Source organism: Gopherus evgoodei, chromosome 7, assembly GCF_007399415.2.
Source record: "Gopherus evgoodei ecotype Sinaloan lineage chromosome 7, rGopEvg1_v1.p, whole genome shotgun sequence".
NCBI classification, from domain to species: domain Eukaryota; kingdom Metazoa; phylum Chordata; order Testudines; family Testudinidae; genus Gopherus; species Gopherus evgoodei.
In genome coordinates, this window is record NC_044328.1 from 104,062,845 (window position 1) to 104,086,029 (window position 23,185).

At 39.4% G+C, this 23,185-nt stretch overlaps 1 protein-coding gene across 4 annotated transcripts in view; it reads left to right on the forward strand.

The window, feature by feature from the left end:
- CACNA2D3 (calcium voltage-gated channel auxiliary subunit alpha2delta 3) overlaps window positions 1–15,115 on the forward strand; it is an 828,400-nt gene extending 813,285 nt beyond the window's left edge. For all 4 annotated transcript variants that reach the window (XM_030569375.1, XM_030569373.1, XM_030569376.1 and 1 more), the window contains 3 exons: window positions 13,069–13,181; window positions 13,754–13,836; window positions 14,736–15,115. In XM_030569375.1, the coding sequence (XP_030425235.1) occupies window positions 13,069–13,181; window positions 13,754–13,836; window positions 14,736–14,828 (289 nt within the window). In that variant the 3' untranslated portion in view covers window positions 14,829–15,115. The remainder of the gene's footprint in view (window positions 1–13,068; window positions 13,182–13,753; window positions 13,837–14,735) is intronic.
- Window positions 15,116–23,185: the final 8,070 nt, after the last annotated feature.

The window sequence follows — 23,185 nt, forward strand, 5'->3', positions numbered from 1 at the left end:
ATTTATTTCTGATTCTCTCCTTAAAAAATGGATCAAATTATCCAATCTAAACTGCGAAGACTGTTTATGCCAAGGCTTTGTATTTACTGTACATTCCTCTACTGAGTATTAGCTAAGCTTCCTCCAATTGTAAAGTGAGATAACTTCCTCTTCTTTCCAAACACAGGTGGAACTTAAAGTTAATGCATAGGTAATTTTATCTTTACCTTTTGATAACATTATATTTTGAATGGCTAGTGCAGGAAATAAAGTAATTTGCTATGTTTGAAAAGAAAATAGTACTATGAAATAAGAAGGCAGCACATATATAAATTAGCAGACAGGTGTCTACGTGCCAGTTATTAGCCTCACAATCCTTTGGACAGTTTCCAACCTGTATTTTTAAAAACAAATGAAAGATTCCAACATAAAACATTTTGGAACTTTTTTATTTGTCCGTGGAATTCAGTATCATAGTAGCTGCTTATTTACAACATATTACCTTAAAGATAATATTTGATTTTCATTATATTTTTGTATTCTTTTCTTAGTTCACATTTGTATCCTTGATCACATCCTGCCAAGACATCTCTTTGTCACATGTTCAGATAATATATCTGAGACTCCTATTGAGCTGTCAAAGCCATACAAATCTATGTTTGTTAACTGTGCTTCTCCTTCCATTTGCTTAGCTTGGAAAGCCAGTGAATTAAAGGAGCCCTGTGGATCAGAGAGAAACTGCTTGAAACACTGTATACTTAATGTCTAAATAAAATGTCTGACCATGACAATCTAATTCAAAGTGCATTTTGAGAACTTAAGAAGGAAATTGCTTTCTTAATGCACTATTTCTTTTTGTGACTGGGAAATTTTTCTTATTAGCATGTGTCTAAACCCTTCTTATGCATTGTCAGGGTTACCAACTTGCAGCATAGAAGGTGTCGTACATCTGGTCTTATATTACAGTACAGATATGTGAAAGACATTTTAATGAAAATACCTCAGCAATAATAATAATTGAACAAACACCTTTTAATTCTGTAGTTTAGAACATATGGGCTGACTCTTCACGTATAAAAAGGACTCTAGTTGTAGGTTCCTTACATGCTTAAAAACTAAGCACATTGCTCAATAACTTTTCGGTAACAAAGCCGTAGTGTGTCTCTCTTTAATGCTGAAGTAGATTTATCTGTTGTGTCTGAAGTACTGATTACCTGTTCAGTTATATGCAGGAATAATGTGTACTCACATATCCAAGAGAAGTCAAAGGGTACATGGTTAGGAGTTTAAATGGGTTGGATGTATACAGCCAGGGAGGTATACATAGGGACACTAGAGACATAGAGGATCTGCAGTTGTGAACAGGTTTCACATTTTGTTGTATGGGTGACAAGCTCCCCCTCCCGCCCCAATCCCACCACATCCAATGAAACATTTACTCCTGGGAGAGTTCTGCACCACGGCACAATGCAGAATTTGCATAGAATTAATGTTCTGCACAGAATTTCATTTTCCAGGCAGAATTGGTGCTGCAGAGCTGTTAGCCAGCACTAGGGGCTGCTGGATCCGGGAGGGTCCAACTCTCCAGCTCACAAATACAGGACACTGCCAGGGGGAGAGGAAGAGGGAGCTGGAGAGTTCTGGGCAGCTGCAGTTCCCAGCACGTTCTGAAGAAACGAGGCATCATGCAGGAAACTCCATACAGACCCAGGACCCAGCATCAGTCTCTTTCTCCCTCTGGATCCCTGGGTTCGAGGTGGGAGGGTGAAGCAGGAGGATGGGGGTGTATGTGTCTGAGACCAGTGGGATAAAGTTTTCCCCTAAGATATGCCCAGGTGGCATGTGTGACACATGCAGACTGAGGCACCCAACAAAAGCATAACAGCGAAACAGGAACTATATTGTCATAGGGGTTTCTTTAACTCTCTACTCTTGGGAAAAAGTTTTTTGTGGTCTGTATTGTTACAGACATACTTGCTGACAGGTATTTTGAAATAAATTACCAAACTAATTGAAACTGGTATGATTATATTGAATTATTTTGACAAATAATATATGCAGAATGATGCAGAATTTTAAATATTGTGCCCAGAATTTTTAGGTGCAGAATCCCCCCAGGAGTAAACATTTAGGTACAGATAGATCTCTCTGAGCAGAACTTTGTGAGAGTAGGGAGGTCTCACATTAGTAAGGATTTACATGATTCAGACTGTTCTTCAGTGTCTTTCCATTTAGTATGATAACAGAGAATGGGAGAGCCTGCAGAAGTAAGCAAAGAATGAGGAAATCGCCATAGGGTTCTCCTTGCAGATGTTTGTGTCCGACTGTTCCACTAGCACTATGAGGATGATTTTTAAATGACAGGCCTTTTCAAATGTTGCATGAATGTCATAATATTTTCAGTTGATTAGCGATATATATCAAAGCTTGTTTGGATTAAGAACATAGATTAAATCTAGAAAATGTCCCAGTGATCTTTTAAAGTCACCTATTGTTATGAACAATCCTTAGAGTTATGAAGAGATTTATTTCAGTTAATAATAAATCATTGCACTGAATTAGTGCAGTCTGATTTATTTAATGCAAATGTGACCTATACATCTGCGTTTTCATCATTTCTGCATAATAAAGGATATGAGTTTTATAATCAGTTAGTAGCCTGTAACTAAGGAAAACAAGATCATCCTTAAACTTCACATTTGTGCAGGTGTCATGGTATAAACCCCCTCTCTGAACCTCAGCATCCAAAAGATGGGGTACCAGCATGAATTCCTTTAAGCTCAATTACCAGTTCAGTACTTGTAGTGCTGCCACCAACCAGGAATTCCAGTGCCTGGTACACTCTGGTCCCCTGCAAAAACCTTGCCCGGGGACCCCCAAAACCCAGTCCCCATGGATCTTAACACAAGGAAAGTAAACCCTTTCCCTCATCGTTGCCTCTCCCAGGCTTCCCCTCCCTGGGTTGCCCTGGAAGATCACTGTGATTCAAACTCCTTGAAACTTAAAACAGAGAGGAAAATCCACCTTCCCCCCTTCTTCTCTCTCCCCCTCCCAGACTCTCCCTGAGAGAGAAAGTAATCCTAACACAGAGAGAAAATTAACCTTTCTCTCCCCCTTCCCCCCTTTCTCCCCACCAATTCCCTGGTGAATCCAGACTCAGTCCCCTGGGGTCTCACCAGAATAAAAAACAATCAGGTTCTTAAACAAGAAAAGCTTTTAATTAAAGAAAGAAAAACAGTAAAAATTATCTTTGTAAATTTAAAATGGAATATGTTACAGAGTCTTTCAGCTATAGACACTGGGAATACCCTCCTAGCCTAAGTATACAAGTACGAATTAGAATCCTTTCAGCCAAATACATATTTGAACTCCTTCCAGCCAAATACACATTTGCAAATAAAGAGAACAAACATAAGCCTAACTTGCCTTATCACCTAGTACTTACTATTCTGGACATATAAGAGCCTGTATCGGAGAGATTGGAGAGAAACCTGGTTGCACGTCTGGTCCCTCTGAGCCCCCAGAGTGAACAACAACCAAAATCTAACAGCACACACACAAACTTCCCTCCTTCAAGATTTGAAAGTAGCCTGTCCCCTGATTGGTCCTCTGGTCCGATGACAGCCAGGCTCACTGATTTTGTTAACCCTTTACAGGCAAAAGAGATATGAAGTACTTCTGTTCTATTAACTCTTACTTATCTGTTTATGACAGCAGGGCAAATCATTTTGTAAACTAAAAGAAACTATAGGTTTGTCTGGATACAATATGATATACAATATTCTTGATAATCTCAGGCATGTGATCTTTATATTTATCCATTATGGCCCTGTGTAGACATTGCCTGCTGAAACAGAGCCAAAAGAGGCTCCACATGGCCCCTGTTCCAGGTTAAATTCCCTGGAGCTGAGGGATGCTGGCCCTTTTCCCCCAACTGACTAATGGATGCCAAAGATTTCAAGGGTGGAAGAGCCACCTGTTGTCCCTCAGTGAGTGTCACCCTCCCTCATTGCTGGTGCTGTCCTCTTTCACTGCCGGCCCCATCTGATTCCCCCACATGTTGAAATGGATGGGTAACATTTCTCAGTGATATCTGTTTCATTCATTTAAGGGCACAATCCTGCAATCTGGTCTGAATGCATGAATGCTTATACCCATGCAGAGCCCTGTTGAAGCCAGTGGGGCTCTGCATTGTAGCAGGAGTTCACCTGCCTGGTTCACACTGCAGGATCAGGCCTCAGAACTGTCATTTTGTGTCAAAGAACCACAGGTTTTTTTCATCTAGTTTAAAAGTTCAAGCACTCCAAAATGATGTTGTTGGCATATGTATTGTATTTTACATATGGTATTAAAAATATTCGATTCTCTATTTCATATTTTATTAAAAAATCCTAAACAACCTAATTTATGCTTGCAATATAGATATTTCATTCATTTAAAAATGGATAAGTGAGAGAAATGTGGGTTGGAATGATAGCCGGCAGCCTGGAAAATACATGATGTGATGTGGAAACCAGAACAACGGATATCTACAGTTCAGTTGAATGGGTATAGTTTGTTCCAGACCATTAAAGTATGCAACTGTCAGTTATGTTGTGAGTAACAGCTATTTGAGTGTAGATTGTACAACATTTTCCATTTACTGTATTCTGATGTATGTGTGTGGGTTTGGGTTTTTTTTTTTTTTTTTACTTAAAAATAGGAAAGATCAAAACCTGACAGATATGAAATGAAATCCCAAAGTAATGACTAAAAATCTTACACCCTGGGTGCTTGGAGTTAGCAATGTAAGTCCATATTTAAGTACCTGGAAAAAGTAGCCTGATTTTTCAGAGGTGCTAAAGAATCAAAACAGTCAGTGAAGCCAATGAGAGCTACTGATGCTCAGCAACTCTGAAATTCAGGCCACTTTTTAAGGTGACCTAATAAGCATTTCAGTTGCTAATATCAAGTTTAAATATTTTTTCAATGTGGATCCACTTACCCCCTTTACTCTTTACACATGATATTGTTCCTTGTGATAGCATAGCTACTCCATCCAGCAGAGCTTGTATACAAAAATAGTATCCATACTGATTGCTAGGAGAATGGTACCTTATGTGGATGCATGTGTGTTGGGAGGCCTACACCCGCACAGCACAGTCACAACTTGGATCTAGGTGTATGCAGCAGCATTGGAACAATTTATACAGTGGGGATGCTGAAAGCCATTTAACCAAACGGTAAACCCTGTACACGATGGAAACCACTTCAAGCCAGGGGATGTGGCAGCACCCCAAGTTTCAACACCCTTGGGTCTATACCCCTCCATCATCATTGTAGCACTGAGCACTAGTGTCAAACAGTTCCTACAATGATTATAGATAGAGATACAATGAAAAACAGACTTCTAGAAATTAGTTTTTTCTTAAATCAGACTTAATGTCCAGGAACATGAGATTAAATACAAATCTGTGCAGGCATTTTAAATATTTATGGAATTCAAAGCCCATATAGCCCATGTGTTCATTGCTACCACATACTCTACTGTACAGCATCTGTTATCATTAGCACAGAGTCATATAATGAAATCCACTTTTAAAAAGTTCTAGAAGGTAACAGTTGCTTGTAAAATGCCCCTAAAAAGCTATTGTGATCTGAAAAGCAATGCATTAAACAGCAATATTCCTGTGTTGCACAAGAAGGGTATTCACATCACTTATGGGCAGTAGGTATACAGAATTTTATTTAAATGAGTCTAATTGATTCCAAAGCTAGTTATTTGCTCAGGTGCCCCCAGAATGACACAGAAAAATATCTTCCACTCCATGAGTGTCCTCAGAGACCCATATTCATCACTCAGCTAGGTTCTTTAAACACTTTGTAGCCTCCATACATACCTCCTAAAGGTGGGAGGGAGAGGGGGTTTGGGAGCAGCAGGACAGCTGCTCTATATTTGTATGTTCCTTCTTCTAAGAGAGCTATGTAAAATACAGGGATTTTTTTTTAAAACTGTTCGGTATTGTATTACTTCTCCTATATGATTTATGGACCTCATTGATGAAGAGGGGTCATATAGCACTGGTACTGTCCACCAGCAAATGGCAGCATGACTGTAAGCCATCAGAAGCCTGAAAAGAATGAGGAGAGAAAATATTTATGTGCAGTTGACCAGGAATCCATGGGGTATGAGACCGGAGATTCCTGTGAATTCCTGGGCCCGTGTGGTCTACTCTGACCCTGTCCTCTGTTCATACCAATGTCTGGCCCATTTTCAATCCCATACAAAGTATGCTGCGTTGGACATGTAGTTTCCTTAATTACCTAGATTTGTTTGTAGGTATGTGTTCCTCCCCAGTGGCTTTTTAAATAGTATGAGAAATTGAGGCCTATGAGTTTAGTATGCATCATACATTAAATGTTATAAAGGAACAACTGACATGGATTGTCTTGCCGGCATGTAAATACAAACTGTTTAATAATAATATTGATTTCCCCTTAGCAGGAGATGTTTTACTTAAACAGTAGAAAGTAAATAACGTAAAGGTTCAATTAGCCTAGCTGGACTGAACACACTTCTCTTTCATATTTGATTTCTAATGAACTCAAGAATATCTTTTGTGGTCCACATATTTTGGGAAAGGAAAGCTGAAGCCTGCTAGTAGTATTGAATCACTTTTTTTTTTAAAAGCCCACATTAATCATGAGCCATATTTCGGACCCTTGTGACTTCAGTAAGTTATCACAAGGCAATGATAAGCAGTGAGCAGCAGCAGAAAAGGGGACCCCTTGACTAGCGCACACTGCATGTTTTCCATTCCCAAGGAACTAGCCCTTAATTGTTACTTTGCAAAACACAGCAGCCTCATATCTAAGGTTGCAGCAAAAAAAAAAAAGGGGGGGGGATTTGCCTTGTTACACATGTGCCCATTTTCCTGAGTGGAATGCTCATGGATGTAACAGGCATTTTTTTTCCACATTAAGCTCTTTGGGACAGGACGTGAGCATTATTTTATATTTAGTAAAGCACCTTTTGACTTTTATGCTGATTCCAAGTAGACACCATCTCTACAATTTGCAAATTTTCTTCAGCAGTGAGTACATTTCCATTTAGAAACTATGTCCATAGATTAAGATTGTACATAGACATTTAGTAGTGGTAGACAACATGATTAAAAATATATCTATGCCCAAAAGTAAGAAATTCAGATTTAAATTTTAGCATCTCACTTGAAAGTCTTGAAATTCAACCATGAATAGACCCAATGTAGTAGTTCAGATGTCTGCCACAGCTCCATAGTAACACACACACCATACTGAAACTTCAAAGAATGAAGTAAAATTACTAACTTATTAAAGGTGTGTCTTATTATGATGCCCCTCAAAGCAGGAATTTATAAAATATTATTAAAGATGCAAAACTGTTTGAAATAGATTATTTTTAGTCTCCTTCCACTCTTGAAAATGGGTTCATTTTCATGGAAATTTTTACCAAAATATATACATTTTGTAAGCAAAAATTACCTATTTCCAAGCAAAATGTGGGGCCCCATTTTTTTTTAGCAAAGAACGCTCTTTTTTTGTTGCCAAAATAGCTTAAAAGAAGAGACTCAGAGTGTGAAAAAAATAAGTGCTTGATTCTGTGAATCAAAATAGTGAATTTCATGCCATTCTGCATTTAAGCCCTATTTCCACTTTGGCTAGAGCAAGAAAATAGTTTAGATTTTCTTTTCTCTTGCTCCTCCCCCATTTCCTTTTCAAGTGCTTAATGTCGTCTTTCCCCACCTTTCCTTGTAAAAGCAGAGTGAAGATACACTTCCTGTACAAGGCTGTATTGAGCCTCTGGATCTGTAAATAAACCAAACCAGTTCCACAGTGGATGAAAGATGGGTAGAATGATTAATAAGGTTCTTATTGACTCAATGTGGCTTTGGTATAACAAGAACCACGGGAGTTTATGATGTTTTATGTATGGAGAAGTGTGCAAGGCTCTCTGTGTGCTAACACTATCAAAACTAATATTCGTTTATCATGGATGGCAATTGAGGACGATGATACTGTTGTAAAGCAAAAGTCTCCAACTAAAAGATTTACATTACTTAACTTGAAAAGAGCCTTTACTCTTTAAACATGAAACATTCACCATAAATATTAAACATAGATAATCTTTTTGATTGTTAAACCAGTAAAAAAATTTCAATAAAATCTTTAATCCATCACTGATATTTGGCTCCCATGTTGCTGGTGACACAAATGACAGCCTAGCCCAGCAGGTGACTCAGAAATACTCTTTGAAATCTAGACTTTGGAGACTCTTTGAGGAGCCCACTTGAAAGCTGGCACCATTTTTGTTACTTTGTCAGCAACTTTCTGTATTTTCCTCCTCAGTCCATTGAAGATATTTTTGTTGGAGTTTTTTCTCCCTAACAACTAGAGCTTGGCATACACTGCAAAACATTTTGGTTGACTATTTCAGTTTTTAAATGACTTTACTCTGAGTTCATGCACCTTTTTGTGTTCTCTGGTCAAGCTATTGAGAGTCACTGGCACGAATATTCATTCAAAGTGAACAGGAGTACTTGTGACACCTTAGAGACTAACACATTTATTTGAGCATAAGCTACAGCCCATGAAAGCTTATGCTCAAATAAATTTGTTCGTCTCTAAGGTGCCACAAGTACTCCTGTTCTTTTTGCGGATACAGACTAACACGGCTGCTACTCTGAAACAATTAATTCAAAGTGAATTTCAAAGTCATATGAGCATATAACCATGGAAACTGACTTTTAAACTTAGATGCAAGTATTAATTCTGGGAGTGCCTGCATGCTTATTCAGTCTGAGGGTGGAAATGATACCATGTGACTTGCTAATCAGTGCAGCTTGAATAGTGAATACCTGCAGAAAATTTGTTTGAGGTCAATCTTGTGGGGTTAAAAGTCCCCAAGAATCCATGAAATGGTTTTGAATAGCATCAACTGAAAGAAAATGTAATCTGTTGGTGAATGTTCCACATATAGAAAAGCAGGCTAAATTGATCAAACAAAAGTATTATTCCCAAATTACTCATTCAGCTTTACTCAACCCATGTTCCTCACCTGGATCTGAGGACCACATCCTAATCCTTTGTTTATGGCTGGTGAAGACACACATTCAGCACTGCAGCTTCATTTCAGGATTAGGTTTGAGAATTGTGGGGGAGAAAACTTATGCTTGAAGCACATACACAAAAACAAGTAAATTAAAGTTTATCCCACTAAATTGAAAACTTCCATCTTTATTTTCTACAAGTCTATACTGGATGAATTTACTGCATGTGATAGACAACATGCATTAGAGTTTCCTCAAGGAAAAAAATATCTTGGTATCTTCAGGAGTGCATGTGTAAGCATTGCATTAGCTGTTTTTATTGTAGGAGACTTGAATTCAAGTATACCCCATTAGAAAAAAGCATTCAGATTCAGGATATTGAAGTAATTGGGACGTAAGCACATATTTAAATTTCAGTTCACATGTGCTTCAATACTATTCTGAACAGGAATGGATTTAAGGATGTGTTCAAGGGCTTTCCTGAATCAGGGCCATACTGAAGAAGCAAAGCTTAATTTGAATGCACCCTTAGAGTGGTGCAAATAGTCCAGCTGTGCCATCTTGCAAGGTTCTTGTCACTCACCAGTTGCTGTGGAACAGACTTGTTGGCCCGTGAGGTGCAGCATGGGTTTACCCCCTTTGGAGGATAGATACATCTTCAGAGTTAGGTGCCACAGTGCCAAGCACCTTAAAAACACCTAAGATAGACAGACATGCATCCTATTTATACTATGGAATTATCCCATCATTCACTGTTGAGAGCTGGTGCTGGACTTAGAAGGGAACCAGATCAATATGTTGTCAGTGGGAGCAGTGTGACAGACTAACCTAATACTGGATACCTTGTAAATATATATTATATATTAATAAATAATGTTTCAGATTAACCTAATACTGGGTACCTTGTAAATATATTGCGTACAGTTTCTTTCAGTTCAGACATATACATGAATACACCAAATTACCAGGGCCAACAGTATTCCTTAGTAAAGCTCATCCACAAAAATGTTTTGAGTTTTCAAAACATTTTCCCATTCTACATTGAGACAAAATCAGGACTTGTCAAATTTTTTGAGGGGCAGGGAGAGGAGGGCAGGGGGATTGGAAGACAGACAGACAGACAGACAGACACATATATACACCCACCAGAATAGCCAATAGCCTGAGGGTTAGGGATGGGAGAGTGAGGTTCAAGTCCCTACTCTGCCTGATTCAAAGCAGGGACTTGAATCTGGTTCTCCCAGGTGGATTCCCTAACCAGCTGGCTATTAGCAGTTCTGGCCTGGCTCTCTGGTTTTGACCAGAAAATTCCATCCTGGACCCAAGAAACCTTTCTCAACAAAAGTTTAGACAAAACTGGAATGTTCCCGTGAAACATTTCAGTTTCATCAACCTGGCGTTTTCCAACAAAAAATTCCCAACCAGCTTCATTCTTAAGGGTCTTTCATTCCTGACAGTCTTTACAGCTTCTGACTTTCTAGAGAAGCAACTCATGTAGAAATCTACTCAGCATGTTGGATGCCAGCTGTAGGCTCACTTTTGCCTTAACGCTCTTCCTGGTTTGTTTCCACTAGGTGAAATTACAGGAAAAATTCAGGAATTTTTTTAAAAGAAGCAATATTCTCTACTGCACAGTCATTATAACACCCCAGAGGAGGAAGAAATAAATGGCAAATATGTCCACCTTTCATGAAATGTCAACTGTAAGCTCCAACTGCCCTGGACATAATGCATGTTTTCCCATAGGTCTAAGAGTCCCTGGGAGGGCTTCAAAATGGGGACAATCCACAAAAGGAGGAAGACTCAAGTAGGACAAAAGAGTGGCAACCCCAGTCCCCAAAATAGTTATTCAAATGAACAGTAATGATACCAACACTTTTGAGTATCTGCTTTCAGATTTTTTTCAGAGCTGATTTTACAGATATAATAAATATAAATGTTGCTTCCAGAAAGCATAGGACTGGGTTGTTACAGTTCCTGGGATGGATAAACTGAAATTGCATTTTCCCTCCTTTGGGATTGGATTTATTTATAACTTTCTGAGCTATTCATGCATATAAAATGTTGCTGTTATTTTCTGTGAAAGAATTTTCCTCCTTTCCTTTTATTGGCCCCATTTCTTTTACACACAAAGCCACAGATGCTCCATTACAATGACGTCAGCCTTGCTACATGCTCCAGCTGTTTAGGTGCATTTATAAAGTTCAGCCCTGTACATTATGCCATAAATGTATATTTCATGTATAAACATAAAGCTAACATATTGCAGATCTCTCTACGTGTAACTTTAATGGAGGTTCAGTGAGTTTTAAAAATATTGAAAAGTGTTTAATCTTTCCGTTGGCAATATTTTTATAGCAGGTTTTCCAATTATTCTTTTTTCAAGTTAGGTTCAAAGATTCCCCTGCCCTCCCCCCTTGTATTTCATCTTCTGTGATTTTTGGAAAAGCAGGGAGGTTTTTTTAGTAAGACAATATGTATTTTAAATAGAGACGTCTGAGTGAAAATATGTTTCTGTCCACATCTACTCATGTCCAAGCCCTCATTACCTTCATGCGCACTCACCAGTTCACCATGCCAAAAAACCTCATTTCTGGATGTGCCAGCTTTCAAAGATGTTACATGTCACAAGATGTTGTTACATTGACTTGATGTATAAATACTGACATGGGTAAATTAAATCTGGGTCCAAATTATGAGAGTCTTGTCTTGTGTCCAGGATTTCAGAATGGGGGGGTGAATTGTGCCCACTAGACACAGTCTTGAGTAGGGTCATTATGATGCAGCCCTACCCCTATTGCCTCAGATTGTCTTGAAGTGTGCAGTTTGTTCCATCCTGTAAACCACAGGCTCTGGCTCCTCCTCTCCCTCTGTGGAGGAGCATGAAGGGTCAAATCTAATTCCCACTGAAATCATTAGACTCCTTTTGGCTTCAGTGGGAGTTGACTCATGCTGAGAAGGAGCATTCACTGCACTCCCTTGAGTGTAGTGTTTCTTATATTTATTAGCAGTGTTGCTTTGTTTTTATGTCTAAATTTCATGTTCATCTTGTTGTCATAATTTGACTGAGGTGCTGCATATACAGTAAGTTTTCTAGTTGATTACCAAATACACCTCCTTACTCATAAATATTTGAGGCATAATCTTGGTTCCACTGGCTTGGCAATATAATGACTCTCAGCAGGACAAGATGTCTGCTAACTGGGATCCTGTTCCTTAATTCATGCTGTTTAATACAAGATCAGTGGTGAATAAAACCACCCATAATTTGATGACCATGCAGTGCCTGACTTTGAGTGTATATTGGCAGACTTTGCTTAGCACAGTAATTATGCAGGATCCTGGGCAGTTAGTATCGACTTGATGGACCCTAATAGTAAATATATAAGCCGTGATTCAACGTGGAGCAAAAATTCAAGAACATAAAATAAATTCACAAATTGTATTGAAATACGCGTGACCCTAGGGGTAGGTGATGGACACGAGCACAAATCCAATTGCTGTGCTCTGAGGCCATCCCTACTGATCCATTTTGTACCAGCCTATTCAGTACTGAGGCAGAGCTCCCTATGTAAGGGCAGTGCTTAATTTGTAATGAAAGACATGCTCGGGCTCAAGCAATTAAGTGCCGGGACTCAAACAATTTTTTTACATTCATTAACTCATGCACCAGAAGTGTCGGGGCTATGAACTGCCAAGCCTAGGGAAGTCCTGGCACAAATTAAGCTTTGTGTAGGGGACCTTCTATGCAGCTGCTCCCCTTAGTGTATGTACCTTAGAAGGGCACCACAGAGTTTACAAAGTGAGAAGAGCCTTGTGCAGGCCTCTCTGTATGTGAAAGACTTTCACTAACAGTTATATTTATTGATCGGCACATGTGTCTAGTTTCTTCTTATTATTTATTTATTAAGTATTGTTTTACTGACATATTAAAACACTCTTAGCAAAAGCCTGTTGCTAAGAAACATGGTCATGTACAATAGAAAATGTTACCATTAAATACTGACTCTTAAATTTACAGGTCCTTTGTCATCCAGCAAATCCCAAGCAGCAATCTCTTCATGGTGGTAGTAGATAATGAATGCAACTGTGAGTCTATCTTGCCAATTACCATGGAACCCATAGAAATAAGGTATATCCTTTATTTTGAAGATTGTAAGAGGGAGACTCAAAGTGCAAATAATGAATGTTACCCTGTGTGATTTAGGAGCCTAACAGACAGATCCTCCACTGTTGTAAATTGTCATGGCCCCATTGAAATCAAGGCAGCTGACGATCTGCTCCTTAATCTCATTTTCCAAAGTAACTTATGCATTTAAGAGCCTAAGTCCCATTGAAAATAGATTCTGTAACTAAGTAAATTGACAGCTTAATTTGTAGTCTAAACATCATTTTGTTTTATTGCCATACCGGAGTTTGGGGTTTATTTCTTCTCATAAATAGGAATTCACCAAAAGGAATCTGCAGTATATTTTTATTGCTGAGTGATAGACCTTTCAAAGGCCCATTTGGTCATATGAAGTGCCGATGGGAACAAGATTGGGAAGAACAGCAACAGAATTATGTCCCACTTCTTTTATTGATTGGTTGGATTTTGGGGGAATGGGAGGAGGAAGGGATGGATGGATGAACTTCATTTCAAATCCATTCAAACTTTGAATATTTAGATACAGTGATCATAAGATCTCTCCTTAACTACTGTGAACATAATGAATCCCTTAAATGTGAACGTTTAAAATCTCAGAAGATTAGAAGACGTCCAGAATCTTGTCATGGATTTCATCCTGAAGTAAGTTTTTATACTGCTTTTTTTCCCTCTTTGGTAAATATTTTTTCTAGAGTAGATACAGATGCTCCCTGACTTACGCAAGCATTCCGTTCCAGAACGCCTGGTGTAAGTCAAATTTTGCCTAAGTCGGGAACATATACCTGACAATTACGTGCAATAATAATAACAATAATAATAAAAGCGTATGGAACTTTTTCCGTAAGTACAGATTTGCGTAAGCTGGGTTTGCGTAACCCAGGGAGCATCTGTATAAGAAAACTCTCTTCTAGTGTGAAAATCAACTAAATGTTTTGGACATTCTGAACATAGTAGTAAAGGGAAGTTGCTGCATGATTGCAAGCAATGCAGAAATCATCTAGTGAGCTTGTACTCTATTTCACGATTAAGTGCTATTTTCGCACATCACGGCACAACATGTAAGAGGCAGAGGCATGATCTGAGCGCAGAATTGGTAGTCAGGAACTTCTGAGATCTTATTCTGGGTTTAACACTGATTCCTTCCATGTGTTCCTTTCTGAAACCAAGCTAATTGGCCATGGGATAGGATTTGGTTTCTGCATGAGTAAATAATGTCAGCATTTCCATTGTCATACTGGTAATTTTGTGATACGTTGATTTGTTTAGCTGGGACTCCGACACAATGCTTTTAAGATGTAACGCTCTACACAAGTGCTACATGCTTTATGAGCTTAAATATCCACAGAGGCAGAGAGAGGAAGTGACATGCCCAAGGTTACCCAGAGCCAAGAATAGCCTCCTGATCATCTTTATTTGTTTGTGCTTTGATTACACAAATTTTGTTTGATTGAATCTGCATCTATTATGTGCTTTAATAAATATCATGCATCACTTTGAATCTTAATATTTTTGTCTTAATTCTTCTTTGTTCCTTTCTTTAGGAGAATGCAAGAGAATGTGGGGGTGTTCTAGGCCTTAGTGCTAAACCAACTCTTGTTCTTCTTGCACTGCTTTTGGCAATTTTCTCAAGGTGACGTTGACTGATGTGTTCACTTGGCATGCTAAATACATGGAAAAACTGTGAACTGAGAAATGGTGCAACATAGATGACAAGAAATATAGTCAAAACATCAGCATTTTATTGTTTTAAACTGTTGATGAGATAAACTTAAAGATATGTTGAAAAAAGTTTCTTTTTACTTTGCAAGTCATGCAAATGTGAATTTGCCATATGATAGTCATAATTCATCAAAAAAGGACTTTAATAGATATACACAGGTATCCATTACTTTCTGCTTTGTCCCATTGAAACCAATTTAAAACTGTGTACTTTTTAAATAAAGTATATTAAAATCATAATTTCATTGTGTATCTTCTTAAATATAGCAACTAAACATTTTTCCTGAACTAATAATTGAAACATAATAAAAAAGGTAAGGGGAGATTTCACATATGTAGGCTTTGTTAAACTATTTCTGAGATAATGGGAAGCTGGAGGATAACACATACCTAATTTTTTATAATAAAGGCTGAGTGACTTATATTAATAACCAAGTCAATGGAACGTAAGCAAGTCCTTCAAGTTGTGCAGGTGCTTCAGTTATTTTGCTGAACTGGGACACAGATAATGTTCTCTGATGATTTACAGTAAAACTGGAGCTTTTTTAACACAGCTGTAAAGAAAATCCTACAATATTTAGAGTATGAGCCAAAGCCCACTGAAATCTTTCTATTAACGTCCACAGGTTTTGAATCTGGTTCTTTAGTAATATGTATCACAAGTGGCAGAATTCAATAGTTAACACTTTTAAAAAGATATGGAGGTGTCTCACATTTACAAATGTAATTGACATAAAAGAGGAGATGATGATGATGATAATATGTTAGCACTTACATTCTGCTCCTCAGCTTCAAAATGCTTTTTTACATTTATTAACTTTGAAATAGTTAGGTCAAGTTCCCTATGGTGAAATGGACAGACAGAGAAGTTGTGACATGCCCAAATCACACAGTGAGTCAGGGGCACAGCGAGTCAGGATTCCTTTGTTCTAGTGCCCTGTTTATTCCTCAGTCAGGATCACACTACCTCACACCTATAACTGGAAATCAGATTGAGGAAAAAAAAAGTTACCCAAGACTTAGATATCTTTGCATGCCTTACTTAGAAACATGCAGGGCTGGATTTCCAATTAGGTACAGTAGGCACAGACTAGGGTGGCGTTACCCCTCTAAAACTGCACAACACGAAGGTCAGCTATAGGCAGGTAGAGGTGTGTGTGTGTGTGTGTACTGAAGATGCTGTGCCTAAGGTGTAAATCCGGCCCTGGAAACATCGTGTAACTATTCAGATTGATTCTTCATTCAGGAGCTGGATCCAAGAGTAAATGCTGCCTAATATGATGAGACCACAGTCAACATGTTAAAAATTTGTATCATTTAGTAGCAGAGGGAGGCTGATAGTAAGTACAGTTTAAAAAAAATTTTTAGAGCTTTTTCTAGACAAAAAGAGATGCTCATAAATCCCTGAAGTATTGGCACCTTGCCCCTTTCAATTTACTAGTAATGTTTTTATAACTGTAATTATAATGGCTGAGGAGCTTGATCTTGGAAAGACAAGAACAGGAATCCAAAGCATGATTGGTCTTTGGAGCGTTCTGTATAAATGCAAGGAATCCTATCAAGGAAATAACGTCATTAAAACTTGACCAGTAAAAATATACTATATTAGCTTTATGATTAAATACTATGGTTCTAAATCTGGTGAGAGTTTTCCCACTAGGAAGTAAAAGAAAGTCATCTTCCCTTTGAACAAATATTGAATGTAATGTCTGTCTCTCATGACAAGAACAGAGAGGCTAGACAAGGGTTGTCTCTCAAATGATGCAACCAAGCCAATGGCTCAAAAAACAAAACTTTTACTTGGTTATAGTTAGTTATCATTAATGTGCTAAGAACTAAAATGAAATTTGGAGTATGGGTGTGAAAAAATCCCCAGTTCAGACAGTTTTCCTGTAAGTGGAAACGGAGGCGAGAATCTTTCTAATTAATTATTTTGAATGTAATCCTAGCTGATGCTAGAAATGGCTATTGCAGTTACAAAGAAAAGATCTTAAGAAATGAACTATATGAGCAAATTGATTTCCTGCTGAACCACGGTGAGCACTCCTAATAATAATTCATTGTTAATTACAGAAAGTAGCAGACTAGTTTCATATTCAGGAAAGCACTGAAGGAGTAAGAAAGATTAAAATACGGGCTGTTAAATGAATATTGCTCAGAAGAACGAGACAGCTCATTTTATTTCTCTATTGAGTTAGTCAAAATTATGAAGATCTAATTCATTAATGTGTATCAAACCAATTACTATGCAGAACAGCATAATCCAAAGAAAAGAACTGCTGCGTGTAATGTGATGTTTCATCCAAGATGCCTGCTAGTGAAGATATTTTTGAAGTGTTGGGTAAGTTCCTTTAGAACTTAGTTGTTTTCTGGTGTGAGGTTTATCTAATTCTACTATCTACTGGTTTGGCAGTGCACTTTCTCATTCCTGTCTTCCGACTTAAGGTTCCCTAACCAATTATATTCCTTATATTCAACTGAAATTTAGATTTATAAAATGCTCTATAGGAACTTCTTCACTATTCTAGGCATCATTCATGGGAGCATGGCACAGCTGAGAGGCAGATTGGTAATTTACTGTGTGGTCCTTAACTGCATGAATCCATTGGCCCTAAAACCCTAAGTAGACATTGGGAGATGCTAAACAAGAGCTGAACTGCAACCCAATAACATTTTGCAGGTGACAAAGAATGGAAGTAATTCCATCTTCCCACCAGTCCTCTGTTACTGCCCCCCACATCAGCCTTGTGAAAGACTAAATTTAACCTATGCTGAAAAAAAGGGTCAATCCTTCAGCAGTGCCAGTCTCAGCATACCCTATTGCTGTCAATGGGAGGAACACTAGAAAATATTATGCCATCTTCTAAAAGACACTGTGATATTATGATGGTGGGTGCTGTATGAACAACTGGATGGATGGATGGATAAAATTCAGTGGATAAACATTGGTCTTCATGCAATGTAGAAAATCATACAAAACCTGATCCAACCCCCACTTAAGTGAATAGAAAGAAATATGAGTACTTGTGGCACCTTAAAGACTAACAAATTTATTTGAGCATAAGCTTTCGTGGGCTACAGCCCACTTCATCGGATGCATACAGTAGAAAATACAGTATGAAGATAGATTGATAGATAGATATATACACACGCATACACACAGAGAACATGAAACAATGGGTATGTACATTAATATATACAGATGCAAACCAAGAAACAGTATATATATTTAACAAACAAGAAACTCAGATATAAAACTACATTTTTTATCATACTGAATCCTAAAGCTAGATCCAAATATAATCATGATAATATCACTAGATGTTTCTACACAGTAATAGGCATAGCTGCAGGATTCTGCTGCTGCTATTTTTCTTGGTAATGGCATTGATTTCAGACTTGTTAACCTCAGCTGCCTATTTTTCCTTTAATCTTGATACAGAGAAAACGACTTTGGATGCACCATTTTCTAATAACTTGTGTGGGAAAATAGTCTGCTTGTAGTTGTCACTGCTGCAAACACTCCTTTAAAACTTTATAAGCCATAGCCCGAGGGGGATTCTGCAGCTGTGCCATCTCCTCTTGTTGTTTCTGTGACACTGAGACAACCCAACCCACTGCCAGGGCCAATTCTGCTATATATATGTTAGGCAAAACAGGTGGTTGCCTAGGGCAGGAAAATATTAAAGGCTGCAATGATTGTTTCATTGTGTAAGTGGCTACAAGGGACATTTCTGTATTCGGGTTGGTAGTGAAATCACTAGAACAAGGCACTGGCCTTTTGAGCCCTTTGGTTTCAGAAGACAAGGTGGAAGCTTGTGTTAGAGGACTTGGGCGGAAGCAGTTCTAGTTGTTTCCTTTTCTCTCTTAAGTCCTTTAGGGTCTCCCTTGGCCATTTATACTTTGCCCTTTTCTGTCCCTTAGAAATGGGAACCATGGGAATTGCATGAGCCTTGGCTCCATTGTCCGCTCATTCTTCCTTAAGACACATCCAAAACAACTATTTTGAAAGCTTCCCCCAAAAAATAATATTACAAAGAACCCCCACCCAACTCTCTGAAAATATTAGGTGGTTGACCTTAATATTTCCTGCTTAATTACGTGGTTTCCTAAACCTTCCTCCCAAGACACCTGTTTGAGCACCACCTTTGTCCTAGTTTTTACCAACGGGTCTGACTGTTCCTGGCCATGCTGGTAAAATTCAGGTCACAAATTGGGAATTATTCTTTGACCTTTAGCTGCTCATTCTTTGCTGTGCTTATACTTGTTATTTTGGGGCAGTAACATTAACTTATTCTAGTGGAAATGAATATTTTCCTTAGGTGAAAATTAATTGAACTTTCACCTGTGGAAGGTGCTGGGATTTTCTAATACCCACAAAACTGCTGACAAGTCAAATATTCGTACAGCTGTAATAGCAAAGTTACAACTAGGCACCCTCATGAAATGGATCACTCTTTAGTGGTTCACAATTCAGGTGGTATAGTTCAGATAAATACCCGAAAATTCATATACCTTTCTGAGCTATATCTAAATTGTCCACAAAGGCTCTCTCTCCCCAACAAGCCTAACTCCCTGTATTTTTTATGAGTGAGACCCTGAGAGCCTGTCTCTTCCCAAATCAAGTCTGCTCGGAGGAATCTATAAAGGGCATTTGTGACAATCAAGCAAGGGACCTGAACTCCAAGCAGAAGGGAGAAAACTTTATCTGGGGATACATTTCAGAAGAATCCGATTTCAACAGTTTACTGGACTACAAAAGGAAGGGGTGACAAATGGGACAGTACCTTCTGATTCTGTAAACATTGGACCTCTTGCTTGGAGGGCTGGAGATACTGGTGGCTTGTAAGTGAGGCCTGGTCTACATTATGCGTTTAAACCGATTTTAGCAGCGTTAAACTGATTTAACGCTGTCCCCGTCCACACAATGAGGCCCTTTATATCAATATAAAGGACTCTTTAAACCGGTTTTTGTACTCCTCCCCAACAAGAGGAGTAGCGCTAAAATCGGTATTACCATATCGGATTTGGGTTAGTGTGGCCGCAAATCGATGGTATTGGCCTCCAGGTGGTATCCCACAGTGCACCATTGTGACCGCTCTGGACAGCAATGCGAACTCGGATGCACTGGCCAGGTAAACAGGAAGAGCCCCGCGAACTTTTGAATTGCATTTCCTGTTTGCCCAGCATGGAGCTCTGATCAGCACAGGTGGCGATGCAGTCCCAAATCCAAAAAGAGCTCCAGCATGGACCGTACGGGAGATACTGGATCTGATCGCTGTATGGGGAGACAAATCTGTTCTATCAGAGCTCCATTACAGAGAAGAAACGCCAAAGCATTTGAAAAAAATCTCCAGGCCATGATACAGAGTCCACAGCACAGTGCCTCGTGACAAGCATAACAGAAAGCCAAAGAATCAAATGGATGCTCATGGAGGGAGGGACGGAGGGAAGGAGGGGGTACTGAGGACTCCAGTTATCCCACAGTGCACAGCAGTCTCTGAAAAGTATTTGCATTCTTGGCTGAGCTCCCAATGCCTGTAGGTTCAAACACATTGTCTGGCATGGTTCAGGGAATAGCTCGTCAATGTACCCCCTCGCCCACCCCGTGAATGAAAAGGGAAAAAAATCATTTCTTGACTTTTTTCAATGTCACCCTATGTCTACTGCATGCTGCTGGTAGACGCAATGCTGCGGCAGTGAAGAGCAGTATCCGCTGCCCTCCCCTCCCCGCCCCTCCCCGGTGGCAGACGGTACAATATGACTGCTATCTGTCATCATCATCAGCCCGTGAGTGCTCCTGGCTGGCCTCAGGTGAGGTTGGCTGGGGGCGCCTGGGTAAAAATAGGAATGATTCCCAGTAGATGGTACAGAACGGCTGGTAACCATCCTCATCATAGCAACTGGGGGCTGAGCTCCATCAGCCCCCCCCCTTTCATGTGTAAAGAAAAGATTCTGTACTGCCTGGACTATCATAGCAGTGGGATGCTGGGCTCCTCTCCCCCACACCAATTAATGTCCTGGCTGGACTATCATAGCAGCTGGAGGCTGCCTCCCCTTCATTTTATCTCAGTAACAAGTCAGTGTTTCTTATTCCTGCATTCTTTATTACTTCATCACACAAATGGCTGGGACACTGCCAAGGTAGCCCAGGAAGGTTTGGGGAGGAAAGAAGCAACGGGTGGGGTTGTTGCAGGGATACTCCCTAGAATGGCATGCAGCTCATCATTTCTGCAGGATCTGACATGGAGCAGCTGTGCTCTCTGGTTCTCTGATACACTGGTTCTCTAGTACACTTGCCCCATATTCTAGGCAGGACTGACTCTATTTTCAGATACCATAAAGGAGGGATTGACTCGGGGGTCATTCCCATTTTTGTCTTTGCGCCCCCGGCCAACCTCATCCAGGGGCACCCATGACAGCAGCAGACGGTACAGAATGACAGATAACCGTCATCTCATTGCCAATTTACAATGGTGCAGCAGATGGTACAGAACAACTGATAACCATCTCTGCTGTCATGTAAAGGCAAATGAATGCTGCTGTGTAGCGCTGCAGTATCGCCTCTGTCAGCGGCATGCAGTAGACACATGGTGAAAGTAAAAAAAGCTGAACGGGCTCCATGGTTGCTGTGCTATGACGTCTGCCAGGGCAATCCAGGGAAAAAGGGCATGAAATGATTGTCTGCCGTTGCTTTCCCAGAGGAAGGAATGACTGACGACATTTACCCAGAACCACCCGCAACAATGATTTTTGCCACATCAGGCACTGGGATCTCAACCCAGAATTCCAAGGGGCGGGGGAGACTGCGGGAACTATGGGATAGCTATGGAATAGCTACCCACAGTGCAACGCTCCAGAAATTGACGCTAGCCTTGGACCATGGACGCACACCACCGAATTAATGTGCTTAGTGTGGCCGTGTGCACTCGACTTTATACAATCTGTTTTAAAAAGCCAGTTTATGTAAAATCGGAATAATCCCATAGTGTAGACATACCCTGAGAAACCATGTTAGGCAAAGACATAACTTGCTAGAATTAAGTTTTAGGCAATAGAAAGTGTGCTATTTTTGTAATCCTTTATGATTGCTTTTATTCTTGCTTGGTATCCCTTAAATCTGTGTTTTTTATTAATACACTTATTCTTAGTTTTTCTATAAACCATCTCAGTGCTGTGCATTGAGGTAATGCATGTGTCCTCAGTGAGCTAACAGGCTGGTGTGTATTCTGGCTCTTTGGGGACAGCGGTCTTAATAATTTCTATGAGTGACTAGTGAAATTTCTGGACACTGCAGAGCGATATCTCTGAGGTACTCGGAACTGGTTACCTGCAAGGGTGAGGTCAAGCCTGGCAGAGTCTTGAGGAGTTTGCCGGTGAAGCGGACAGACTGGTGTGCCATGGAGTTTGCTCACAGTCTAAGTCCAGCAAAGCTCTATCTTATTAGGGCAGAGAGGTAACATAGTGGTTTTCAGTGTTGGGTTCCCAGAAGAGAGCCTCACAGCAGTGTTACTCCTGAGAACAAGACGTGTAAAGCATCAGTTGATGGAACTAACTGACAGCCTTCATAGATAAATACATGCGATGTGAGTTTAGAATAAATTTGAGCTGTTGTTTGGCTGTTACCAAAAGTGGCACAATTTTATTTGGAATTTATGACTGGGATTTTTTAAAGCACTCACTGGCCTAGCTTCCATTTAATGTAACGATTGACTTTAAAGGACAAGTCGATTTAGGTCAATAAGCACTTTGAAAATTTCCCATTAATGGTTTCAGTTCAAGAACTCTAGAGATCCATGTTAAGGAAAATAACTGGTAGCTATATTACAGCTCAAGAAACAGTTACTGTTGGCAGTATTTTTCAGAAACATTAACAGTAAAAATTAGACCCTAAACAGTAGTAGTTAGATTCGAAAGGATTAATCAGATTATCAGCTTTAAGGATTTGTAAGTGTTTTCTACAATATTAGTGCTGCTTGAAACTAAAGTGAAGGGGAAAATGGCATTATATTGTGGTGATACCCTAAAGTTCTTTCCTTGAGATGCATGCTAAATGTTTAGCTACTGAGGTTTCATGTACTGTTTTTAATTTAAGAAAGACGTTATTCAGTAAGCAGGTTAACATAATTGTTTAAGAAGTTGGTAGCTGAATTTTGAAAATGTTGAGACTTGGTCTACACTTGCAAGTTATATCAGCATAGGTACATGGGTTGGGGTGTGAAAAAAACCACACCCCAACAGTCCTAGATATGCTGCCATAATCCCGTGTAGA